The sequence below is a fragment of the Nothoprocta perdicaria genome, unplaced genomic scaffold, assembly GCF_003342845.1.
Source record: "Nothoprocta perdicaria isolate Ctin4 unplaced genomic scaffold, notPer1 scaffold_1, whole genome shotgun sequence".
Classification (NCBI taxonomy): domain Eukaryota; kingdom Metazoa; phylum Chordata; class Aves; order Tinamiformes; family Tinamidae; genus Nothoprocta; species Nothoprocta perdicaria.
Window position 1 is genome coordinate 6002932 of NW_020454093.1, and position 24258 is coordinate 6027189.

Below are 24258 nucleotides of genomic sequence, written 5' to 3' on the forward strand. Positions count from 1 at the left end.
GACTAGCTACGGAATTAATGTGAAATCAAGCAATTTGCTTGGCAAAAGCAAGTTCTAACCAAGAAGGAAAGCAGAGGTCAAAAATCAGCATTGTCGAGCAAGTTGTTAACAAAATCCCACAACTTGAAGCCAGTAAGACAAAGAATAGGCTAAAAGAAACCTTTGTGGACAAAAAATGAGAGCTGATCATAATATAAGTCAGTCCAGTTTTATCAATGTACAGGATGTGGAGCTCATCATCTTAACAAGAAATATAGAACATATCCAAGGAAAGAAAAGGCTTACTTAAATTGTAAAAGCAGCACTTAAAAAAAATCACATAAAACGTCTCCAAAATATTACATGCATAAAGCAGTACTTTTGCTAAAGATTTTGCAAGCCTACAGGTACAAAATAAAGCTGAAAAACAAAACTAGTAATTTTTGAAGAGTCTAGTTGGATCTACAATGACAAAGTCCCCTGCTGCAGCAATACAGTGCCAAAACGCCCATGATTTGCCATTTCTGAGGCAGTTTCACGCCCAGCTGCACCTCCAGCCTCTCTGGTGCGGCTGTCACAGGGAGTGCCCAGCCTCGGACTGCACCATGACCCAAAGAGGGCCCCGCCAGCAGCGCTGTGTGATGTGCAGGAGCACAGAGTCACACTTCTCTGGCTGCCTAGCTACTTACATCTTGCTCAGCAATGCTGATTTTGCTACAAGGCAGACAAGCTGAATGGCACCTCCTGCCATCGTGCATTTCACAAGGAAGATGGTGCCTGTACAGGTGGAGACAGGCAGCAGGGCAGTCCAAAAAGAGATCAGTTTTAACACAAAATTATTGATCTAACTAGAGAGAGGGGAAAAAAAATAGATTTATCCTATTGTGTAACTTCCTATGGGATTCACCTTTTCTAATTAGAGCTTTCCAAAACCCTAATACCTCAACCAACTCATTCAGTATTACGTGCTAACATCTAATCACTGTCAGAGTAAAGAGACTGCGAATGACTGATTCATCCCTCTTAAGATAAGAGTCTAAGGTAGGACAGATGAGTCATGTTGTGATGAGGTGCTCTTTTTCCTTTCATTATCAAGGGAGCCTCATTTAGACTGGATGCCTAACTAGTAGACTGTTAGGTAAAAATAATAAGGCAGTATGACTTCCCTCATAACGATGGACACATCAAAAGGGGGCAGTTTAATACTATTTCTGTTCCAGAAAGACAGATCTCTAGGCAAAACATATGTTCTCTTATGTTCCTCTCTGCCTCCAGAATTGTAAAAGTTACGTTTTCCAAGTTGATTCCAAGCACTGTTGAATCCATCAATGGTAAACAATCTTGCTTTATCTTCTGCATGAAGCAAGCTACGTTCAAGAAGATACAGTATACAGCACAAATCTATCTGCACAGCACCAAAGCAGGTACTTACAGACACAGTTGAGCTGGGTGTATTTGTACCATAGCCAGAAGAAGGGAGCGAAGCCAGAGACCAGCGGCGACCATCAGTCCTGTTGTGAAAGTGAAGTTAGCAAATGCAGTAACCTTGCACAGAAACCATCTGGGAAAGCATTATTGTGTAAAACTGCATTCCAGAAGCAGGATACAAGCAGGGTTTTTAATAGAGAGTAAACTTTCACAGGGGATCACAATCAACAAACATTAGGCAAGCATGACTTGGGCTTTGGGATTTTCAGGGCGCATTCTGTTCTTCCAGTTAAAATCTATGAGGTGAAACAACCAGAAAGCAAATGAACAGACCAGCAGCACTTATCTCTCACAAATAGGCATTAAAAACGGACACAGGAAGTCTTCACAACTCTGCGGCCCATTAGATGCAAGTTAATGAGAAGCAAACTCAAAACTTGGGAGCAAACACAATCCCCGGGGCTCTGAACCACAGAACAGCCACTGCAGTCTGCTTGGGACACGAGGGTAAGTCTCTACAGCGTGACACCAGGACAGGACACCAGCAAAGCAGCAAGCTGATAATCACGTAACTGCGATGGCTACAGTAGAACTTCAACTTGCTAAAGATGCATGTAGATCAAGAAAATAAATATATATTTTTTTCTGCTAAAATCATGCTTTCTTAGGATAAAAAAAATTCTAGCCAAACACAATTTTTATTTCTCATAACTTCAAGTGATCTACACACAGACAACATGGCATTTAAAAATTCAAACAGACAAACTAGAAAGCAAGTCTGGGATTGGTATTTGGATTTTTGAGGAGGTAATGTTTACCTGTCATTTCGGTGCCCATGACTGGAGTACAATTGTACCAAATATGTTAAAGAGAAAAGGCAAAATAATACACATGTAAATAACGAAATTAGATTTGTTTTTTTGTAATATAATAATGCGGGAAAAGATAGGAGAATTCTAGCTCTGTTTCACAGTCAGTACAAAACTCAAATCTCAAGTCTGATCTAGCTCAAGAAACACAGTTCAATTGAAGAGAACTAAAGCAGTGCCAAATCAGGAGCCCAGACTTTTTGATTCAACTTCTCTACCCTTTAAGTTAACAAAAGAAAGTCTGCATCTGCCTGTTCTAAGGCCTTTTCACTTTCATTTATCCATGTTTCAACTCAGCCCTGTGGGCCTTTGAAGAAATAAAGCCTGAGAAAAAAGGGCAAGAACTGTATCTGAATTTTCTCTATGACATAACACAATGCTGCTGTACATTAAAAGGGCCATGCTGAATAAAATAAAAAGAGCATGTGGAGGAGGGTCTGCTGACTGAACTCTCAAAGAACCTCTCTCTATATATATTTATATGTGTGTGTATATAGATATATCTTGTTTTATTCATTACTTCTCCTTCCTTGCTCTGCTTCCCCACGTATGAATAACCATCCTCCTGATGCATGAAAAAATTCAAAACATATTTTTCTCCTTTTGCTCAGCTGCACAATCTAATTTTGTTCACAGTTGATAGAAAAAAACAACTTGGCAGGTATTTAAATATATCTGAGACCTGTATATTCTGCAGCTATGAGACTTCCTCACTAAATGCTTTAGACTGAACAGGGTGTTCCTGCACCAACACAGCAATTCCCAACGAGAAGGGTCATCGGAGATGGGAATGAGTTATCACCAAAAGCAGCTGGGAAGCAGAGGACAGAAAGTAACCCCTGAGCCTGCACCGCAGCTCCCTTCCACCACTGCTCACTTCCTGACGCTTTCTTACACCACCACTTTTCCTCCTTTTAAAGTATTTAGAACTTTCCATTTGGAACTTAGCAACACTGCAATGCCCTTCGAAAACTCTCAAAAGGGTCAAAGTCAAAATGAAACCCTGACGAATTCTTTTTTTTTCTTCTGAATTTTAAGGTTCACAGAAGCGTGAGGATTTCAGCTTTCTGTTCATTACTGATGGGACAGGAAAACTACTTCCCATCTGCTGTATTTCTAAATAATGTTCACAGTCTTTCACATCTGCTTTTTCCATTAAAAGCTATTTCAGGGCTTTACGAATCCGTACCAAAAATATGTTCATGAAGAAACATAATCTAAAAACATTATCTTTTCTTTTGGATAGATATTATCAAAGCAGAGTCTTTTCTATTTTTTTTTCTTAATAAGCTATAGATCTTAAAAAGGGACATGATATGCTCTCAGAAAGACTGATATAACTTATTATTGCAGATGAGATTGAATGGAATACAGGAGCAAAGCTTTCTTCCCTTTGCAGCTTTTAGAAAACAAAGCCATTTCCTTGCATCTACTTGTGACAGTGTGTGCCTACAGCCCAACAAAGCCCTGAAACAGAGGAAATGAAGCGACACCAGCAAGGGCTGTCTGAGAATGCAACAGCAGCATTCCCAGGAACGTTCAATAGCCACAAACAGTTGCAGCATTCCCATTTTGCCTATAGATTGAGTCAACACACAAAACCTACCCACTCTGCCGGGCTGGGAGCTAATGAACACATTATTCGAGGGAGGCTGACAAGGCATTAAGCGATACGGAACCACAGTGGCACCACTAAGCAGCCTCCCGTGACTTGCTATCAGCTTGCGCTATGGTTCGTTTAATAACAATAATTTACTTCATCTATCACTTCAAATTCACTTGCTACCTTGAAAAACTCCCGACATTAGTGAACCCTCAGAGTCCCCTGCAACAGGGCTGAGAGTTTCACGAGAAGAGGTGGCGACGCCGGCCAAGGGCAGCAGGGCCGGGGGGGCGGCTGCCGGGAGGCCCCCGCGCCACGGCCGCGCTCCGCACTCGCTGTGCCTGAAAAATCCTCCAAACTGCAATGGATGAGGAGATAAGCACTAATTTTGTAGCGTCTGAATCCAATTCATTGCAATTAAAAGTCTTTTTTTTTTTTTTTATTAGAAGGATATGATTGCATTGTACCCATCATCTAGCACAATTTTGCTGCAAGTGATGTTTACGAGAGTTTACGTAACAGCTAGAGTTACTCATTCTCCGTGACTGACTTCACAGACGCAGCTACTTATTAGCAGTCATCATTTCATACCCGGCTTCAACAGCATTTCCTCTATGCAAAATACAGGCTACCTGCTACAAATAAAAGTCTTACCTTCGTGCAAAAGAGAAGTGGGCTGAGGCACTGGGAGAGAAGTTTCTCGGGCTATCTTGAGGACTGTTTCCTGTTTTAGGGAAGTGGAAGACACAAATAAATATATGGAGTTTGTAAATATGCAAATAAACATAGATAAAAAAAAATACCGTTCGGATCTGCTCATCCTAGCTTAGAAATCCACTTTTGAATTGTTCTTCTTCAGGTCTCCAAGAAACTAAAACTCCGAAGTCAGATCTTATTCCAAACCACTTCTCACTTGTATTTGATTTTTAGCAATTAGATTCTACAATTTATTTTATAATTCTCTTTCCAAAGTAATAGAAGTTTACAAAACAGTATTTTAGCTTGGAAGAAATATTTTGAATTGTGGGAACACAGTTTTGTTGTTGTTGTTGTTTAACCACACGAATGTTTGGCAGTTATAAAATCCAGAACACAATCAGCAGAGTCCAGGCCTTACAGAAAGTGTCTATAACACCAATAGCTAGAACCAATAGCTAGCTTTGAGAATTACTACCTATTTATGAAAAGAAACGCCTGGTGCAATTTCTGAAAGACTGCATGCAGTCTCGATTTCTACTCACACTTTTAAATTAACATTGTGTATATCACAGCAATGTCCTGAACAGACCCTCATTTACTTGCAAAATCATAAAGTCATTTAGACAGCAAACATAAAACACACTTTTTTTTTTTTTTTTCCCTTTTTTGGAGGGGAAGAGGAAGGGGGAGCATTGGGGAGAAGACGCAGGTAAGTGTGAGAAGCAGATGCAAAATCCTGCCCCAAGAACCCACTTCATCTCTCCAAAGAGGCTTCCAAAGGTCTGAATGATTTCAAGGCAGCCAGGACTTTTGCTCCCTGAGGGGCTTGAGGGTAGGCTCCAAAGCTGTACACGTGGCACAGATTTCAGTCTTTATTTGGGGACCAGCACAATTTATTCTTGTCCTGCACGGACTGCAAATACCACATTACCAAGAACAATGCTTAGTTTCATTTAACAGCTAACTGGATTTCTTTTGTTGGCACAACACCTTATTTAATAAAGATAAGCTGAAAAATGGTAATGTTGTCCAGATAAAATATGGTTACATACTCTAACTACCGTACTGAAAAGAATGAGCTGTAATTGGGAATATGTCATGGATTTAGGTGAGAGAGAAGAAAAAAAAAAAAAACAAATGGCTACTTTAAAGTCTGGCAGAAGAGTAGGGAATTAAAGAAAAAAAGTTATGGACATAAACCAGGAATTAATGTGGCAAATGGACAGACGGCGTTGTATATGAACTCTTTTTTAACAACAGCTATTTAGAAGCTTTGTGTGGATATCAACAGCATATACAACTGTGCATTGGTTAGTTAACCAGAACACATGCTTAATCTTTACAGAGAAACAAAAACATAGGGAAAGAATTTTTTTAGCAACTATTACAGTGGATTCAACAGTGCAAGCTACTTTACTGTGAACAAAGATCACTTCATTACAGCCAAAACATGAAGCAAACTCTTATTCAGGAGAAGCATCAGATCCTATTAAAAGTGAAGATCAGTTTTCAACACTGTTTTTAAAAGAAAATAAGCTTTTAAAGCAACAAATTTGGAAAGGCTGTGTAATGAGGATTTGCCAATCCTGCAGGTTTGGTTTATGTGCATGTCCAAGTTGCAACTCGCACAAGCGTGGGAACCAAATGAAAAACCCACACTCTAAATGAGTGAGGAAGTAACTGCTGCTATTAGAGGTTTAAGGTGTGGTGTTCCAGAAAAGCCAGACAGGTTGGAAGCAGAGCCCTGTACGTGACCTTCGTCCATCACGGCACTCAGCCTCTCACCTGCAGTCAACACCCGAGAGACTTCCAGAGGGAAAACCAGTGCCAGGTCATTCCCTGCCCATATGTGCAGTGCTTGCTTAGTGCTCAAATCCTGCTGTTCTTTGGGAGCCTCTGCCCATTGCTTTAGTGCCTGGCTATCTCGAGGCTGCTGGGATCACTGCTGGTGTTTCAGTACCTGCCTGGTGGCAATAATCAGCTCCATCCTCCTTGGGATGCGCAGTGCACAGACCATGGACATGCCTTTCCCCAGCAGCAACACAAGGGGCCTCGCTTTGCAAGCTGCAAGTGTTGGGAAAACTGCAGCCGGGCTAACGAAGCCCTGGGACTGTTGGGCAATTAGCTTCAAGAAGCCCTGTGTCTCTGCCACAGGGAGGGGGGAAACGCATTAAGTCTTTTAAAAGGCAGATGTTACTTTTGTCATATACTATTAATGCATTTTAATAGCCATCTACTTACAAAATAAAGGGTTTCTGCTGCAAAGCCTTCCTGATAGTACCGAGGGAGTAAGAAATTAATGATAATTGCTCTCCCAAACTCCCAAGGGATGCAAGTCAGCTCCAGCTTGAAGGTTTGGTGTCATTAACGGATGGTCTTTGCACATGCATCGCAGCGCATCAACCCCAGAGCAGTACAACAAATCCACAGGACACATTCCTCCGTGCAGGGCTCGTCCGCAGGAGGCAGAGCCGGGCAGCGGGAGCATCTCTCACAGCCCCAGCGGTGCCTTCCACGAGGTCTGCGCGCACGTGCAAGCTCGAGCTATTCCCAAAGCTCCATTACGTTTCACACTGGAAAATGACTTTCCCTGCTCAGAGCAGGGAACGCTTGCAGGCTCCTTAAGCCTGATTGCCAGGTCTCCTCCATCCAGACCTCCTGCTAAATGACTTTGTTCCTGTTGGCAGCTGGCTTGTTTTAAGGAAATCTCTTACTCCCTCCTGGATGGCACTGAGCCCCGGCCTGCTCAGTAGCGCTCACTTCTAGGGAACATTAATATTAGCTAGACACGAAGGGGTAGGAGACCTTCGGCACAATTCTGTCTCCGTGGCTGTGCTATCCTCATTTCTCCAAACTGGAATTAACTGTCAGCCTCTGTCCAGAGAAATCTGAAATTTCCCCCTAAAAGACATGGCGCAGTAACCAAGCTTCAATGTACCAGCACACAGCAACAAGAGGACACTAGACACAGATACATACAGGGAACAGGCATACCAGGAACACTGGCATCTTCTGAGCACTGCTTAAAGAAATGAAACTCTGGCAATATTCTATTTTGATCATATTATTTAAAAGCCAGTGAAACCGGATGCAATTTGCTATTTGCTTTGCTCTACACATTATTCCCCAAGTCCTAGGTCCTCCAAAATAGACTAATTTCACTTTATCCAAGGGTTAGACTGAATAAAAAGTCCAATTTCAGCAAAACAGTTTCTCTTATTCTACAGGCACCAGCAGTCAGAGAAGTTGAAATATTGTATTACTGTCTTTTCTTAAGCGTAAGTTTTCTTTTAATAGCAGATTCAGAGCCCTACCTTAGCTCTGGCTTTTAGCACACCCCTGTATTTCACCATGAGCAAAGTTCAATCTTTTACTGTTCTTCCAGCATGGGCATGCTAGATAGATCAATTTTACTATGGAACAATTTTTTTAGTCGTAATAGAGCAGTCTATCCTCAAAGCAGAAGTCAGTAGCATGTTTGCAAAGAGGACTGCAGAATGCAGGAGGACCTCTCTGGCCATGAAATTTTGCTTCAGGCAAATTCACGTAATCCCATTCATAAATTTACCGACTCCAAGAGACTGGCCAGGAACAGGTTGGTAGCCACTGCCATACTTACTGCCAGATCCTTCAGGAATCCTCACATTCAGCGAGTTAGAACTAGTTAGACTTTTTTTTTCCTTTTTTTAAGTATATATAACCAGTGTGCACTTTCACTCCCTGCAGAAAATCTCTGGTTGATTTACAGCACAGCACAAGCTTTTCAGGCTCCCTCTGTCAGGCCAAACAAGCCTTCATCTTTTAGTCTTCTAGGAGAAGCTCTTGCATTCTGTTCTATCAGCTTTTCTGCACATGTGATCCCACCTGGACATGTATAACTGAAGTAGCAGGCAGTATCGCAGATGAAAACTGAGACATTATTCAGTGCCTGAAATCTCCCCAGACTCAGAATAGCTTTCCTCATGGGAAAGGAGGATTTGATTTTGATGGCTATACAATATTAGTTCTTGCAAGCATCATTTGATGCAAAATTCAGTCAGATCCTTCCCTAAGTTTCTTCTAACAGACAAGTCCAGAGCTGACAGTTGCTATCAGGACCCAGTTAAAATTTTGCATCTTGCTATGTCATCTCACGCTTTTAAAACTCAATACACAGAATCAATCACCTCAACCCAATTTTCTAATGCTACTCCATATTGGATGCCTTCCAGTTTTGACATAAAATTACTCTAGCTGATGCACATCACTTATGAAAAGATTGAATAGGTTTGGACACAAGAAGCACAAACTGACTTTGGACTTTTTTTCAGCACCAACTTCTGTCTTCTTCTGTTTAACAGGTATATTTACCTAGCCTGCAATTCTTGTCCTAGAACTTGTTCTTAGCAACAACATATGGTATACCAAGAAACACTTAATGAGGATATACAGACCAGGAAGATGAACGGCGTTTTTCCCAACAGTTAGGCGTTGTTCCCACAGCAGCCGCAGAGAGCAGCACCACAGGGGCCTGGGAATCATCAGGGTTCCTATCCCGCTGGGAAGAAGCTCCAGTGCCTGCGCAGGTGGGGACACCCAGCAGCCACAGGCCTTGGCCCCAGATGCTCTTGGAGGTGACGCTGCCGCCCTTCACCCCCCATGTCCCCCGCACCCGCTGCCCCTCCAGGAGCCCTCAGCAGGCTGGGCAGCGGCCAGTCCCCGTGCTCAACAGTGTTCAACTCAAGGCAGTTACACAAAACAATAAAGGTCTGAAACCAAAGAAATGACCCTGATATACACATTTGTTCTCTGTCTTCACATAGAAGAGAAAGGTTTTAAAAGCCAAGATTATTCTTGAAGTTTTTAATGGCTTTTACAGCATGCATAAGGCGTAACAGGAGACACTGGCTGCAAGCTAAAAGCTGGTCTTCCATCAAAATGTATTATCTCTGCAGTCAGTTTCAAGTCCTGCACAGATGAAAAGGGCATTATTAAATTTACTGTCTTAGCATTTAATGCATGAGACAGATATATTTGCTGCATATATTATCTTCTGCCAGGCTCACGTCCCTTAAACTTCCTCACAATCCCTCAAACTTCAGACTACTTCGTGATAACTTTTTATTTCAGCCCGTGAGGAGCCTTCACTGACTGCGAGGGCAAATGAATCTGTCTCTGCTTTCACTGCTGCTGCTCGTGGAGTATTGAAGCCTGCACGATGCATTTGCTCCACTGTGTGCACATCTCCCACTTGCTCTCTCCCCATTCTAACACAGCAACATTAGAATGGCTGAAACAGTAAGGACATTAATGAACACAAACTTCCTCCTAACTATCTGAAAAAAACCAGTGTTTGTCTAATTGAGCTAGTGTCAGTAAAAGCTAAAATAAATTCCTTTGCAGGAGCAATCTTGCACTGTGTTCAGAGCAAGTAACAGAAAAGGAGGAGAGGAGATCCCAGGTGGACACTCACAAACTGGAACCAAACAGAAAAATCGGCACAAAGGAACTCTAGCACGGACAAGCAGTTCTTAGCAGCAGCTTTCTTAATAAAGTTCACTGTGATATCTATCTGTTTGGCTTTCTTTTTTGTACTGGGCAGTTAGAACCACCCTAAGTTGGGGCCACTGGTCCTCCCCCAACATTCTCTCCTCTATCCACACTGGAGGGTCCACTGTGCCTTTAGCACAACCGTGAGAAAAGAGGAGTAGAAGGAAGCGTGTGGGTGGTGAGCAGCCCTGAACATCGAAGAATCTTGATTCTGCTCAAGCAAGTTCCTCCTGTGCAGAGCGGAGCCACACTGCTCCCATCCCAGCTCTGTTTTGGATGATGCCAGCCACAACCCATGTTGCTGTGATTATCTAGGAGCAAGCTGATGAATTCTTCAGCAGGTCTGAGGTGACGGCACATTATTTCCAAAGGTGCAATCTGACCTCTAAATCACTACTCTAGATATCAAAGATAAAAATATTCTTGGGCGAAGCCACAGAGATTGGCAGGAGTGCTGATGCAGAGTGCTCTGACTAATAGAGCTCCACCTTGGTAGGTTCCTAACAGGCCTTCACACACCTTGTTTGACACAGAGGATGTGCACAGCATTTCCTCTGCCTTTATGGACATGACGTCTTGGGTAGGGGGGCAAGAAAAAGGCAAGTGGCTTTAACTGTACTTCAGAAAAATCTTTTCTACAGTAGGGTCTCTTCAATGCACAGCACCACTGGGACAGATTTCCCAAATATGTATGCAGTTATGGCACTTCAACTGAGGACAGCTCAATGAGTAAACTTTTGTCTAGGGAATGCCAGTGCTCATCTCTTCTCCTTAATATTTAACTTGCTCATCTTCCCCTTGGCCTGGAAACTACGTCTTCCCCCCGCCCCCCTCTCTCTTTCCTCCTCTAAGTGCAATCACTAATAAGAAAGATGTGAAGATGTTAAAGATGTCTGTCCCTGCTTACAGGAAAAAATCCTTTAGAGACTGCAAAGAAACAGTGCTCTGATTTAGGCAACTTTTACAAAAGAATCTTCCTATGCTCAACTAATTTGCAGAGGTAATCCAAAAAATCCTCCTAATAAATCAGCTGGACAGCAGACATACCAAGTTCTCTCAGTGGAGAGAAGGAAGACCTGGAGTTATCCCTCCCAGTCAAGGAATTCCAGGAGAAATGAATCCAGCTGGCTACAGAAGGCATTGTCCCTTGCCAGGTCTCTCTGCTGTGCTTAGCTGCAAGGAGAGCAGGACGCAGAGCTGGACACCAGTGTAGGGAAGACCTGGTGGCTCTGGCATCGTGGTTAAAGACCCACAACCTCTCATAAACCCCTGTAGGTTACCAGGGATTTATGGGCATTGAACACTCATCCCAACTATTACAGTAGATGTAGGAGATGCAAGCTTGCACTAACGGGGTTCTCTGTGCTTTTACACAAAACATCTACATCTCTGTTTTAATTAGGGTCATATTTCCACTGGCCAAACTTTAGGGATTTATCTTGGCTGGCAAATCAACGGTAAAGAACAGTAAGAACAAGTATCTAATCAAGAACTTGTATCTAATCAACCACTAGAAAAAGAACTACCCCTTTCAAGGGTGAGTGCGAGCTTGCTCTAACTTCAAACTGTGCCTCTGAGTCCAGCCTAGGCACACTAGCCAGCTAAGCGATGACAGTGGGAATATAAATAACTGCATGCAGGGGAAAACTAATAACAGAGATGTACACACAGCATGTACTGCTCAGTTTAAGGAAAAGAGTAGCTACACCTGACCTGTCTGAATCCTTACACCATCCTTTTTGCACCTTCAAAGCAGCCTGTCAACAGCGCTATGACCTCAGCACTGCTACTCCCCTTGCAGGACACGAGGAACTGACTCCAAAGATGAAGCAACTTGCTGGAGGCTCCCGCGTCCCTGTCAAACAGGAATTCTTTGGCCTCTCTCAAGTTTACAGCTACTCTTTAGGCCCACGGGTCACTGGTGTTGCTCACTCGAGACTTCCAAGGGCTACTGGGCAGAGCTGACCCAAGCCATGAGTGCGCACAGATCATGATGCAGCCACTGAGGCTGAGAGGAGAACCACAATCCTTGTCTTGTAAGGCTGCTTCCGTGAGGAAGCTGCAGACACCTTTCAACTTCTTGAAAAATGCAGCTGAAATTCTACACCGTCTCTTCTCCATCTCTCTGAAAGCAGGATCCAAGAGCTGCAATGTATTCACTGCCATTGCCTACACATGTATTGATGATGCAGGGCTTTAATTCTGGCATGTAATTACAGTCAATGCCCAGGAAACAGAAGAGGAAATCTTTGATGAAATGTGTTTTGATACACTAAAAATGTTCCTTTTCAAAACGATCACAAACAACTCTATCAATAAACTCCCTTTTTTTGGGACAGACATTCAATCTCAAAATGCTCTTCAGACGGAACAAAATGATCAACAATTTATTGTAGCAGAAATCAAAGCGCAGAGGTTCCCAAGCAACTTGCCTAACATCAAACATCCTAGGGAACAAGAGCATTAGGAACAGAAGGTAGTGCTCTATTCCCTAGCCCTGTGCTACCACAAACTATTCTACATAGAGTTTTGCTGAGCCCAAAGAAGAAACTGAAATTGGACAGGGAGAGACAGGGGACAGAATCTGTCAGAACAAAGAGAGGTGGGGGGAAATTGCTGTGATCTGTTAGGTATTTCTATTTAGTTTGCTTCTCGCTATAACCTAGGGATTGTGGTTTGAATTGACCGGAGATTTGAACTTCACACAGCAGGGACATGAATATTCTTGCTCTAATCAACAATGGAAGCAAAAGAAGTGCAGGAAAAAATTCAATTATTTTCTTCTCCTCATATAGATGAGAAAATAGAAAAAAAAAAAAGGAAAAAAAGAGAAGAAAAACAAAAAGAAAAGCAGATAACATGGCTGTATGATAGATGAAAATGAATCACCTGTATGAGCCGAGAGAGGTGAATGAGGTCGAGGCAGGGCTGGAGACTGGCCATTGCCCATCAAACTCTTCCTGTTGCTTGTTCTACAGCTGTGGGGAAAAAAAAAAGATAGATAAAACGACATTAGCATCAGAAATAAGGCATGTACCACACATGGACATTTTCACTTGTGCCTACTTTGTTCCTTCACTTCCCAGCCTCATTTTAGAACACAGGGCTATTGTTTTAGCAGTGGCGCGTGTCCAAGAAGCCTAGAACCAACCTGGATAATGGCAAAAAGAGCAGCGTCCACAGCAAACACCAGAAGGAATATCCAGGTTTGCACAGTCACTGCTCTGTGCAGAGGCGAGCACACTCCCACAGAGTACACAGCGCCCTTCCTTGTCCACAGCTCATTTCTCTGCCACACACTTCCTTTTTTATAATATAAAAGAAAATACACGAGCATAATCTGAAAAAGCCTCAGTTTAGAATCAGCACTCAATTATTAAACTGATTTATGCTACATTAACTGCGGCTCCACATCGCATGCCATGAAAAGCAATCATTTATCAATGTGAGAATGATGCAATAATTATAAATTAATTATTGAGATAAATTTCACATCTGTGCCCTTGTCAGTGGAACAGATGATGCCCAAGATGATGGAAGTATTTTTTTGTTTATACATTTTTCACTATAAAGCTACTAATTTCCTGTATCACAAGATCATTAGGCAGTGTAAGTATTTAATTAATACAACTACTAAATTTAGGAAAGAGATTAGGAAAGATCCTTAAAAATATCTTGCCCTTTAAGTATCAGTTGACAGAAATGCTTTTCTCTTACAATTATAATCTATATTCTCATAAACACAACCCTCTCCACCATTGCAAAGATTCATATACCAATTAAATAAGATCTTCAAGTCAAAGATATTCTAACTTTTTAACACACAACCTTCAGTACACAGGTAAACTTTACAGAATTGCAATCAGAAATGGTCAGCAAAGCTTCAGAAAAACTCAAAACCACTAAAAAAGAAAAAATTCACATCCATTGTTTCATTGATAACAATACGCTCCAATAAATTCTGATTCAGATCAGAACTGAATGGTCTCTGAAGACCAGCTTGGTAACATAAGGTCCCTATATAAAAGCCAGGAAGCAAAGACTAGTCTTGACACTGTACAAGCTGAACAAAATGCAAAAGGTTCGGCGGGGTTTAAACAGCAAAAACAGATTAAATAAAACAGATTCTACTGTACACTGAAGTACTACTGAAAACAAGGAAACAGGGAAGAGAACAGCAAAACTACCTTTGGGGTATTAAAGCAGTATAAAGGATATTTGCAACTATATTAAAACAACAAAAAACGTCCAACTTTAGGGAGTTAATGTCGGGTCATTTGAATGAACTATATAATGACTCACTGTATCACTTTTTGATATAATCAGTTAAAGATTGGGTTAACTTCTCAATATACATTCATCATTACTATAATCTATGCACAAAGAGAAAGCAAGATACAAAAGATTCATATTCAAAGTACAGAGGAAGGAAAAGCCAAATAAAACTCATTTTTGTAAATGTGAAACATATATATATATACACACACGCACATACACACACATATGCATATATATTACGTTTTTAGCAATCTGTCTAGGTTAAGCTGAGGTTAGCAGAAGCATTTTTAGTGTGCTCAGCATCTGCTAGAGGATGCGGCAGATTGTGACTATCCACGAGCACTTGATGACTTCAGTACAGCCTCATCTATCAATTATTCTTTAATTCAGAAGCTGAGATTTTTCCGCTCTTGACAGAATTTCCCATATAAATGATTGCTTTGTATTCATTTTTGTACTCTAATTCAAATACCACAATCTTCACATGAAGGTGGTGCAGTATCTTTCACAGATCATGAGAAAAGGTTTTGATCTCCATTTGTCTTGGGTTTCCGTACTTTTCAGAATTATTTCTTAGGTCTATGACCGCATCATTTTCCTTATCAGCATCTTATGTAATACGGAGGGAGAACCACAGGTTTTCCCAACTACCACTTTAACATGATCTCTGTTATTTTCTCAGTTATGCTGGATGAAGTGTTTGTCTTTTATTATTCTCCAGTGAAATACCCTACGCTAAGTGGTTAAAAAGAAATATATAAAACATTTTCTAACAGTCTTATTGGTAAGGTAAGATGCAGGTTACTGCATCAAAGTGTAAATTCATCCTACAGCTCTTGCTGTAACTTTAGCTCTATTTCATGAAAATTCTGACATTGTGTTACCCATGCTGCAGCCTCTATGATAAACACACCTCTTTCCCCAGATTAATGCTGCTGCAGGAGGGACTCTTCAGGGGTACAAAAGTCTTCAGGGGACCTTGAAACACGATCCAAGTTGCCAGCACACCATAGATGGGAAGCAGGGCCTCACGACTGAGGTAGTGAAGGGCTCACTGAGTACTGAGCCACCCAACACCCACTCTCTGAACACAAAGGAGTCTCAAAAGCTACAGTCCTCCTGCGGACAAAATCACTTGTCCCACATCTCCGTGGACGTCAAGCCGCTCTTTCCTCAACCAGCTTCATAGAGCAGCTACTGTTGTCCTGTGTGACATGATAAACCAGGAGATAAGGGGCAGCCTGAAAGAAGGTCTGTGTGTGCAGGGAAGGCAGCGCCTGCGGCTCCGTCCCCGGGGAACACGAGCCCGGGCACTGGGCGCAGCCGCCCCTCCTGCGCGGCGCCCTCGGCCTCGCGTTGCAGCCCCATCGGGTTGCGCTCCGGCCGCGCGACTACGGGACACGGACCTGGAGCACAGGGCAGGGAAAGGGCAAGGAAAGCCGTTCCCAAGAGAAGAAATGGAGGGGGGCAGGAGCCCAAACAACCTAAAACAGTTTTCAGTCCTAATCAACAAAACTAATTAAACAGAACAGAATATAAACTTAGCAATTTTTGCCCTTTGTCCTCTTTTCTTTCCCAGGAAACTCTGGACTTCAGCCTATAACCAAAGTGTCCGTCTCGAGCCTCTATCTACCTGGAAGTATTGATTTTACCTTAGATCATACTTTTATGATACTTGCATTGCACCACACAAGTATGTTACCAAGACTACAATCACTAGGCCTGATCTGGCCTGATCTGGGAATCCAAACCAGAATTTTGCGCTGGGTTTCAAGCCCTGCAAGGCCCCGCTCTGCCTCTCCCCCTGCTCTGGCCGTCACCACCACTCCAGCCCACACACCTGGCCAGCTGCTCTGCTCCACAGGCAATGCCAATGTCCAAAGGGACGACCCAGTCACATGAAACGTCATTATGCGGATGCTTAAATAGTCACAATTCTTCTGAAAACAGGCAAAAGCCCTGCGGGCAGGGATGAAGGCAACAGCTGGATCAAAGCAGGAGATAAAAACACCGATATGGCCACTAAAGGCTGGCCCTGGGGAACGCTGCCGGGAGCGGGTGCGCGAGTCGCACGCACAGGACGGGCCGCACGAGCGGTGGCACCAAGGCAGGGCTGCACGGCAGCGAGGGGCGGCCTCCCCAGACCAGAGCTCCCATGTGAGCTAATCACTGGCAGGAAAGGGTCATGGCTTAAAAAGAAAAAAAATAAAAATAAAACACTAGGGAAAGAAGGATATCTCAACAGAGGTTACCACCTGACATTTCACGGGAGATCCGGCATCTGTCTTAATCATTTCTAATGATTTCATTTCAGCAGCCTTAATTATTAATATTTACACTGGTAATGAAGATGGATCGGGGCTGTAGGCTGCTGTGGCAGTTCGCACCTTTCATAGGGTACGCTGAGAACAGCACTGCTTTGTGACACGGCTCCTTAACTCTCCTATCAGCATGATGTCCTGACCGAGCAGAAGGTAAAGGTTAAAGGGGGACCCCTCCTAGCTTAAGAAAGATCACACCCCAAATCCTCCATGTGCCAATGTGAGCGTGGGGAGGGTGAGCATGCAGCACGCAGAGAGCCAAGCCTGACCACGCAGGCACAAGCCAGGCAAAGGCTCTCGGCGTGGAAAAGACGATGGTTACAGTTTCCCCGCTGTTAAAACTGCATAGCTGAAAGCTACGTCCAGAGGAACATCCCACCCTCAGCAAGCCATGAGAGGGGGGGTTTGTTTATACAGGACAGTTTAATTTCAGTTATATTTCAGTTATATTTAACTTGTTATGAAGCCGGCTAACCTATGACTCCTCACATTTATTATCTTCAAGGACAACAACCTTGCATAGCCAACAGCACACACTGCACTCACTGAACAAGCATTTTTTCCAAAGTATTTCAAGTACTATCTGGCAAAGCTGGGTACGAAACAATCAAATTTTAACACACACAATTAGGAATGTCACTGCTTTATAGTTTTCGTTTTGGTTTTCCAACCCTCTTGCTGCTTTCCACCTTGTTAAGCCTTTGGTACTAAAAAGCAGTTTGGTTAATACTTCTAAGCTCTCCAGAACATTTGCAAGTGCTGTGGGACATTATTTTGTATATATCGACGGAATATAATTTAATGATGGTTAATGGCACTTTAATTTGTCCATCACTTTCTGAAAGAAAGCAAAGACTGTTTCTCTGTGAATAGCACTGAATTAGGGCTCCGTGAGCAAAATCTACAAACTCCACTCAACGCTGTTTGCTGTTGCACTGTTCTCGCCCCAGGCTAAGAGCCACTGTAAAGAAGCAAAGAGTTACAATTTTATACAGCATTTCCTAATCCAAAAACTAAAGTAGATAAAAATTTGCAGAGTGCTACAATCATTTTGAAGAATGTCAAAAAAAAAAAAAAAAAAAAAGCATAGGGGGTCAGGATTAAACACAGTAATAGACACTCAGAATTTTTGCTTTGTACTTTACGGGCTTACAGAGTTGTATGCTCAAATCGAGTGAGTACCATGCAGCCTGCATGTGAAAATGCTTTCTGAAATTGAGTGTACTCCAAGTTACACAGACACATACAGCAAAACACTGTTTATTATAGAACTTGCTTACTGCAAAGAAGTGTCCGGTATCAGTCCTTCAAGAGATGAGGAAAAGCAGTCTTGGAATTCTACTGATATTAGAACTACTGTAATGCAAATATTCAGATTTTACCTTTTCATATTTTAAGGTTGATCAAGGTAAATGAGATCAACTCTCGTCTAAAGAAGAGAGCTCTGTCAAAACACAATGACTCCAGCAGCAGCAAAGCCCGCAGCCGCTGGCAGCGCTTGCTTGGCAGTCTTGCCCTGGACTTCAGGGCACAATTCCAAGCGTTTCTGTTTTGCCAGTCGCCCTGGGGGACGTGGGCAGTAAGTGAAGGGTCCTTTCCAGGTACCACACATTTGTGTGCAACCGGCTCCTCGGAGCCCCTAGGGCTGTTTGCAGCTGCCAGCAGGTGACCAGAGCGCTGCCTCTGCGCAGTAATACAAAAAGGGGGTGCAGGGAAATCTATATTGCAAAAACATCTGCAAGAAACGTCTGTTGCTCAGATCTAGGAAAGACAGGCCTCTGCAATCCTTTAGAAGGCCTCTCAATTTCCATCTGTGTAACGGGAAGTAGATTCATTTAAAAAAATACATCTTTCATTAGGCCTTTGCAACCACAAATGTTCATTTTATGTTCAACATGTTCAGCTTTACCGACTGCTCTCTTTTTTTACTGTGTACAATTTTTGTCCAATTTTTCTTCTTTTCATGCAACAGAAAAACATGAAGACATTACAGGAGTTCTGAGTTTGCCCTAATTGGAATGGTGTACCTTATTCTGTTCTGTCCTTCCTACTTCTAAAAACCTGACTCAGAACTTAACTGTTACAGAGATAAATATTTAATTATGGAACATAAAACAGGCTATTAAGCTAACCACCAACTCCACAGTTGCACAATATTCATAAAATAGCTGCATGCAAGTCTGTATCACATGCAAGTAGGGCCAACAGCAAAGAGCAGGCAAAGAATACTCAGGGTCATAAAGCAGTCATCAGCACAAAGCTATTTCATTAGCCACATATGCAATTTTTGCAACTTTCTATCATGCAACCTATTGAGAACACACTGATGGGATGACTTAAATCTCATTGCTGCTTGAATTTCTTCTTAATCTTATTTGTGTGCTGGAAAGGCATATAAAGCAAGTTATTAGGTGAGCAGTACTATCATGCCGAGATGTCCTGCTAAGCGCTACACACAAAGCGCTAGTCTTTTTTCAAAACAGAAAGACAAATAGTAGGAGATACTTTCTGCTACCAGAAGTATGAAAAAACACACAGTGCTAGCCTAACTCACTGCTAAGTATGATTATTCTTGTTATTCTACATAATTTAGGAGACACAAAAAAAGACACAAAACAAAACACAGGAAAGTAGCTGGGAGCTTCCTATCCAGATCGGTCCTTAGGAAAGGAGAGGGCCCTGTTCCGGCCACATTTCCTTTAAACAACATCCGCCTGTGCTGAAGGACCAAGACCGCAGTCGATCCTCAAGCTGCCTCAGTGCTCTAAGGGAATCAAAATGCCCCCTGATCATTCAGCCTAGCTGAAAGGCTGGTCCCAGCACAGCCCAGAAGCAAGATAAAAAGCAGCGGAATCTCTCAACTACACAGAGGAAAGCTGTTCATCCAACTGCTTAGCACAATAAAATCCTGTCCACTTTCTCACCCTGCTTTCCACTTAGTCCTGCCATCTCTTGGCTTTCCCTTTTTCCTTACTGGCAGCAGCTCTGGGCACAACTGTATTATTGCAAGAGGCTGGTGGGTCAGGACAGTGGGACCCACAGACCTCTCTCAGTGTTGATAGAATTCCCCAAAGAGCATGCAGAACATTTGTCTTGGCTGAAAGAGCAAGAATAATACCAGGTATCAGGGAGTCTACGTCTTATAACCTGAAATTATCACAAATTTATGCATATGACAGTGCAAAAATTTAGGTGCCTTCACCTCAGAATGATATACCTCAGACACCTTGATATACCTCAGAAACTACTGATCCGTTTCTATTAGCACAAAAGAAGGGGAGAGAGTGGTGAGAAGAAAGGATTCAGTCTGCCTTGCTTTGTGCTACTGCTTTGGTACTTGCTCCCCTCCCTCCCATCTTCCATTTTTTTGCCAAAATAATTACGTTGCCAAGACTACTTTCTCAAAACAAGGGGCTCACCGAAACCAGAGCCTATGCAATGTCCTCTGTCACAGGAAACACTGTCTGCTCTTCACTGCAGTCCAGAAACTCTCCCCGTGAGAAAAGCTATGAAAAGACAAACCCTAGAAATCCTTTTTCCTTACATTATTTCACAATTTAAAGAATGATTTTCTTTAAAGTTGCCTTTTACTTTAAGCCTTCAAGAAAGAAGTGCAACTGATTTTACCAAAACATAAAATCTAAGAGTAGGAAATTGGGAGCTGCCTGAAGTACAGACATTTTACATGGCTTCATGTGACCTAAATAATTCTCTACTGTTTTGATCCCTAAAATATTTTACACTTACCTCATTCCTCCTACAGCTAACTAGCAGCAATCCACTTCACTCTAAACAGCAGTGACTTGGACAGAATTGCCTCTTTCCTCCTACCTTGCCCAGTTCTCCCTCACACCTCAGCCCCGCCACTGCTCCTTTGAAGCCAGCCCTCATCCTCCTGCTCTTCCCAGCTCCATTCTGCCTCTGCTGGGCCTTGGCCCCGGATCCTTACTCCTGGAACCCTCAGGGCTCCATCCGCTTGGAGCACATGGGCAGGTTCCCCCGCATGTGAATACACCGCGCCATTGCCATACACACTCACTGCCATAAACATCCTTGGAGGGGAACACAGAAGATCAGCAGGCATCATCTGCAGACCTTTAGGACAAAGGGGAGACGAGCCAGAGGGTGACATGGCACCACACCAACATAACATGCTGCAGAAAAAGCCCCAGGGCAAATTCACTAGGAACAACCCCAAATCCCTTGCTTATACTGACCTGAACAGGATATTAAGATAGTAAACACACTTCTCGGTTTGACCAAGCATTTTGTTTTCTGACTGAAAAGTAGCACACTCGGATACTGTTGGACAAAAATCCAGCTCCCCTGCTAGAAAGCTAAACCAGATCTAGTACATTAAGAAAAAGTCACTTAATGTTCTTCTACAGACATCTACATCTTTGTTTCCCTATTTTAAAACAGCAATTGTGCAAATTATATCTAATTACTACCAGTTCATTGCTGATGCTTATTTGTGCCAGACTTCTGCCTTTTCCGAGTTAAGGTTTCTCTGAAGCTGGTACATTTATCTTTAGCTACTTTACACGAAATGGATGCAGATCACAGCTCTTCTGTAAATAAGCACAGCCAAAAAGCAAGGGTTGCAAGCGTGTGTGTGCATATGCAATTTTTAACCTTTTAGCTGGAGAAGGGCCACAACAAGGGAATTGGAGAGCAGGAAATTAAAGGAACACGGAATTACGTTTGTGAATAATGCATTGCAACCGCTTCGCTTCATTATTCAGTATTTGAGTGTAACTTTTTCCACAGCATAATACAGCCTAAATTAAACAGAAGTAAAATACATTAAGAAAGAGAAAGAGACACGTCACTGAAGTACAGGTCTGTAAATAAACTCACACATAAGCAACAACAACAAAAAACGCTTTCCTCCTTCTCTCCTAAAGACCCCGACATCACTTTTTTTGTCTTAAAGAAGTTTATGTGAATTACTAAACTACAGTTCAGTAACTGTGTTACTCAGAGGGGGACCTTGCTGTAGATTCAAGAGATACTTAGAAAATTCTTAACACAAATATTTTAGAAAGACGAGACACTAGCCTATTGTTCCAGACCCCATATTGTTCTGTTTGGAACCGTTTCGTAGACAGCAACACCTCGACTGGCAGCCACTACTAGGAGCACGTTAGAAACAGCCCCCAGCCGCTCCAGCAGAGGCAAAAAGCACACAAGACCCACAGTATGGGCACCTCCTCACAAGCAGCAGACACGCACAGCTGTACAACTGCCTCCGCACCCGCAGACTCCCTCAGGAGGCGGCAGCGCCCAAGAACTGGCCGCACAAGAGCCGCCTGCCGGGGCGCTTGCCCGCCAGGACACGCAGCCCCACGGGACGGGCTCGGCCTCGGGCACTTGTGAGCGTGCTGGGAATGGCAGCGTTTGCCAGCACCCACCCAGGGAAACCCTCGTGCGTCCTGCAAGAAACTCCCTGCCTTTTCTAACGGCTTTGTGGCCTCATCAGAAACAGGCACCAGGGAAGGAATCAGTAGGGAGGTGACGGCCTACGTGCACACAGCTCACCAGAACACACACAAGTTGCGACAGGCCTTACATATTTAAGGTGCTAACACTTTACAGTTTTGAAGCACAGGTAGATGCTCTAAATAGCTGGCAGTGAAGGAGCATTTTCCAGCTCCCCCACTCCAACTGTGGCAACTGCAGGACGTTTAGCACCAGCAGGAATCGCGACAGAACTGCACAGCTATGTAGGAAACACTTGTGCCTTAACCCAGCAGTAGTGGCTGGCGCTTTGACGAGCCCCAAGAGCAGCCCAACGAGGCTTCCTTCCGCCAGGCCCCGGCGCGGGGCGGAAGGGCCGGGGCACTCGCAGAGCCTCCCGAGAGGCGACGGGAGGAGGCGCCGGCGCGAGCGGAAAGCGCCGGCCGGGCCGGCTGCCTCGCGAGCATCTGCGGTGTGAGGAACACGACCTCCGGCCCCGCGGCAGCACGTCCATGGCGTGGCATGTCCATGCTGGGGTACGTCCACGTTCACTGAGGTGGTTTAGACTGCTCTGCTTTTCCTCCGCACGGCTGAGTCACCAAAAATGTGCACTTTTAAACAAAGTAATAAGAAACACATGCGCATTAAGAGGTCGGTAATATTGAATTAAGTCTGTATTCTTTCTTTAGAAGAGTTCATATAAATTACAGAAATAAGAAAGACTTTTTGCTGTAACTGAGCTTCTCAAGAAGTTAGAGTCAGTATTACATAATTGAAGCCCCACACTGACCATAGGATAACGATAAACATTTTTGCAGTTAATATTCTGTACTGCCTTTTGCTCAGACCAAAGTTTTCAACAGTGCTTAAACAAACTGTTAGTACATAGGAAAATGGGAATAAAAAAAAAGGGGGGTTTTCTAATCATAATTTAGGACAAATTATGGACATTTTAGACCTCAGTCCTTTGCTGTTGAGGACTCTGAACATTTAAGCATAAAGCACTGAACCTGCAAACTGCAGCTGTTCCTTCTCCAAGGCCTTGGCCAGGCTGAGGACACTTCACAGACCAAGTTCACAAACAAAGGAACCTCTCTCTCTTACAGAGACCAGCGTCGTCCTTCCTCGCACCACGGGCTCAGCACAAGTTTTATTATTAAATCATAATTAAGCACCTAGAAGCAGAGAAAGGCTCTTTCACGGTGCCCATTGAGCTGCGGGCATCAGCTGAGCCTGCCAAAGAGGCCCCTGCCGAATGCCAGGCACGGCACGTCCACGAGGAGCCGTCCCATGCAGCAGGGACCGTGCGGGTGCCGGAACCCCCGCTGAAACGCAGGATCCCAAAAATCCATGCTAATCATTTAAGGTTTCGCTTGACACACACAGGCACTAGCAAGGCAGCATTACCCACCTGTCAGAAACTGCAGTCTTTTCGCCCTTGAAGTTTTCCAGACATTGTTAAAGTCTTTAAATAGCAAAATAACAAATAAACAGTACCTGAAACTATACACACAGTCTTTCGTTTTTCCGGGCAGAATAAGGACTGAGCTTATGTAACTGACACAGCTCTTAATTAGGATTTGTGTTTTGTTCAGCAAAGCTTCACAAGAATTTGACAGGTAAAAAAATATAAATACTATTAGGGTACTGGCTCAGAACTGACACTCCTTACAAAACCACAGGAAGCGCAGCAATCATTTCTTTTAACCAGAAGTTTTTATTTGACTTACAGTATCTACATATGAGAGTTAGCTATCTATCCGTGCTGGTATAGTCACACCAGGATAGTCTTAATTCTACAGTTTTACCACGCTAAAATTCCTTTTCAGTTGGTTCAGACTTTCCTATATGGAAAACAGGTATCCTATCGGTATCCTATATGGTCGCTCCTATATCCTATCCAGTACCCTCTATGGTAGCTCCTCTCTAAAGCGCCGTGCACCCTGGCACCGCACCGGCCTGCACGGCCCTCGCTGGAAAGGGGCTGCAAACGGCTCATTTGCCCCAGGGGAGCAGTTCAAGCCTCTCCAGGCACAGGGAACAGTGGGAAAAACAACACAAGGCTTCTGAGATGCACCTCTTTTTTTTTTTT

At 43.3% G+C, this 24258-nt stretch overlaps 1 protein-coding gene across 1 annotated transcript in view; it reads right to left on the bottom strand.

Moving 5' to 3' along the window:
- Nucleotides 1-24258, bottom strand: part of MAST4 (microtubule associated serine/threonine kinase family member 4) — a 91234-nt gene that overhangs the window by 51714 nt on the left and 15262 nt on the right. The window contains exons 2-4 of the mRNA XM_026036818.1: nt 12997-13085; nt 4534-4603; nt 1412-1490 (exon numbers count right to left, since the gene is read on the bottom strand). Of these exons, the coding sequence (XP_025892603.1) occupies nt 1412-1490; nt 4534-4603; nt 12997-13085 (238 nt within the window). The remainder of the gene's footprint in view (nt 1-1411; nt 1491-4533; nt 4604-12996; nt 13086-24258) is intronic.